This window comes from Lipotes vexillifer, unplaced genomic scaffold, assembly GCF_000442215.2.
Source record: "Lipotes vexillifer unplaced genomic scaffold, Lipotes_vexillifer_v1.1 scaffold835, whole genome shotgun sequence".
Classification (NCBI taxonomy): domain Eukaryota; kingdom Metazoa; phylum Chordata; class Mammalia; order Artiodactyla; family Lipotidae; genus Lipotes; species Lipotes vexillifer.
Window position 1 is genome coordinate 320,498 of NW_006774135.1, and position 987 is coordinate 321,484.

The 987-nt window shown below is 68.6% G+C and overlaps 1 protein-coding gene across 1 annotated transcript in view; it reads right to left on the bottom strand.

Moving 5' to 3' along the window:
• The window catches only part of TNFRSF4 (TNF receptor superfamily member 4), a 6,184-nt gene extending 5,416 nt beyond the window's left edge, over nucleotides 1–768 (bottom strand). The window contains exons 1-2 of the mRNA XM_007448906.1: nucleotides 592–768; nucleotides 220–342 (exon numbers count right to left, since the gene is read on the bottom strand). Of these exons, the coding sequence (XP_007448968.1) occupies nucleotides 220–342; nucleotides 592–733 (265 nt within the window). The 5' untranslated portion in view covers nucleotides 734–768. The remainder of the gene's footprint in view (nucleotides 1–219; nucleotides 343–591) is intronic.
• Between the last annotated feature and the right edge of the window lie 219 nt (nucleotides 769–987).

Consider the following 987-nt stretch of genomic DNA (forward strand, 5'->3'; position numbering starts at 1 on the left):
CCAGCCTGCTCAGGACCCTCTGTGGTCCTCGACTCTGGGTCTCACCCACTCAGCCACATGGCCCTGGCCCTCTGGGAGGGGGAGGTGCCCCGTGGGTGGCCTCAGCTGACTGTGGTACTCCGGGGCAGGGGAGGGCAGGCCCCGCCGTGGTCTGGAGTTTGCTCCGAGGCCCCGTGTGACGTGAGTACCAGCGGGGCCGGGGCGCCTGGCAGTGCTCACTCTGGTTGCACTGTGTGCAGGGCTTGCAGGCCTCGTAGTTGACCGCCTCGTTGTAGAAGCCAGGCTCACACGGATGGCACACCGTGTCCCGGGCGTGGGTGCAGCGGCTCTCCATCCCATAACCTGCCACGGGAGGCCGGGCTCAGAGCTCCCCACGGCCTGGCCTTCCCCGCAGCAGCCCCCGACCGCCTCTGGCTGGCCCACCATCCCATCCCAGGTGTGGCTCCAGGTCACCCACTCGCCCCAAGTCCACTCGCCCCACAGTGCCTCACCACGTGACCCCATCTGTAGGTCCCTGTGTCCCCTGACCCCGTCTCCTCATCCTGGGTCCCTGCAGGCACCCCTCCCCCACTCCACATCCAGGCCACTCACCTGGCTGGCACTCCTTACAGCACCTGCTGCCACTGGGGTAGGTGTCCCCAACACAGCTGAGCTGGGCCGCAGCGCCCAGCGCGAGCCCCAGGAGCAGGAAGGCCGAGCCTGGCGCCCTGGGTGGCTGGGCTCCCACGCGCATTCTCGGCTGCTCTCAGCCCCACAGCTCGGGAGTCTGGGGTTTTTCCTTGCAGGATGTGGCTATAAGGGCTGCGGGGGAGGGGTGGGGAGGGCAGGAGGAGGGGACCGGGAGGAAGGAGGTCCCAGGAAGCACTGGAAGGCAGCCTGTGTCCTGGCCCTGGTCTTCTCTTCTGCCCTGGGAGCCAGGGCCCCCAACCCCGCGATAATGGGCCTCAGGCTCGGCGCAGCCAGCAGCTGCAGTGTGCAGATCCGGGG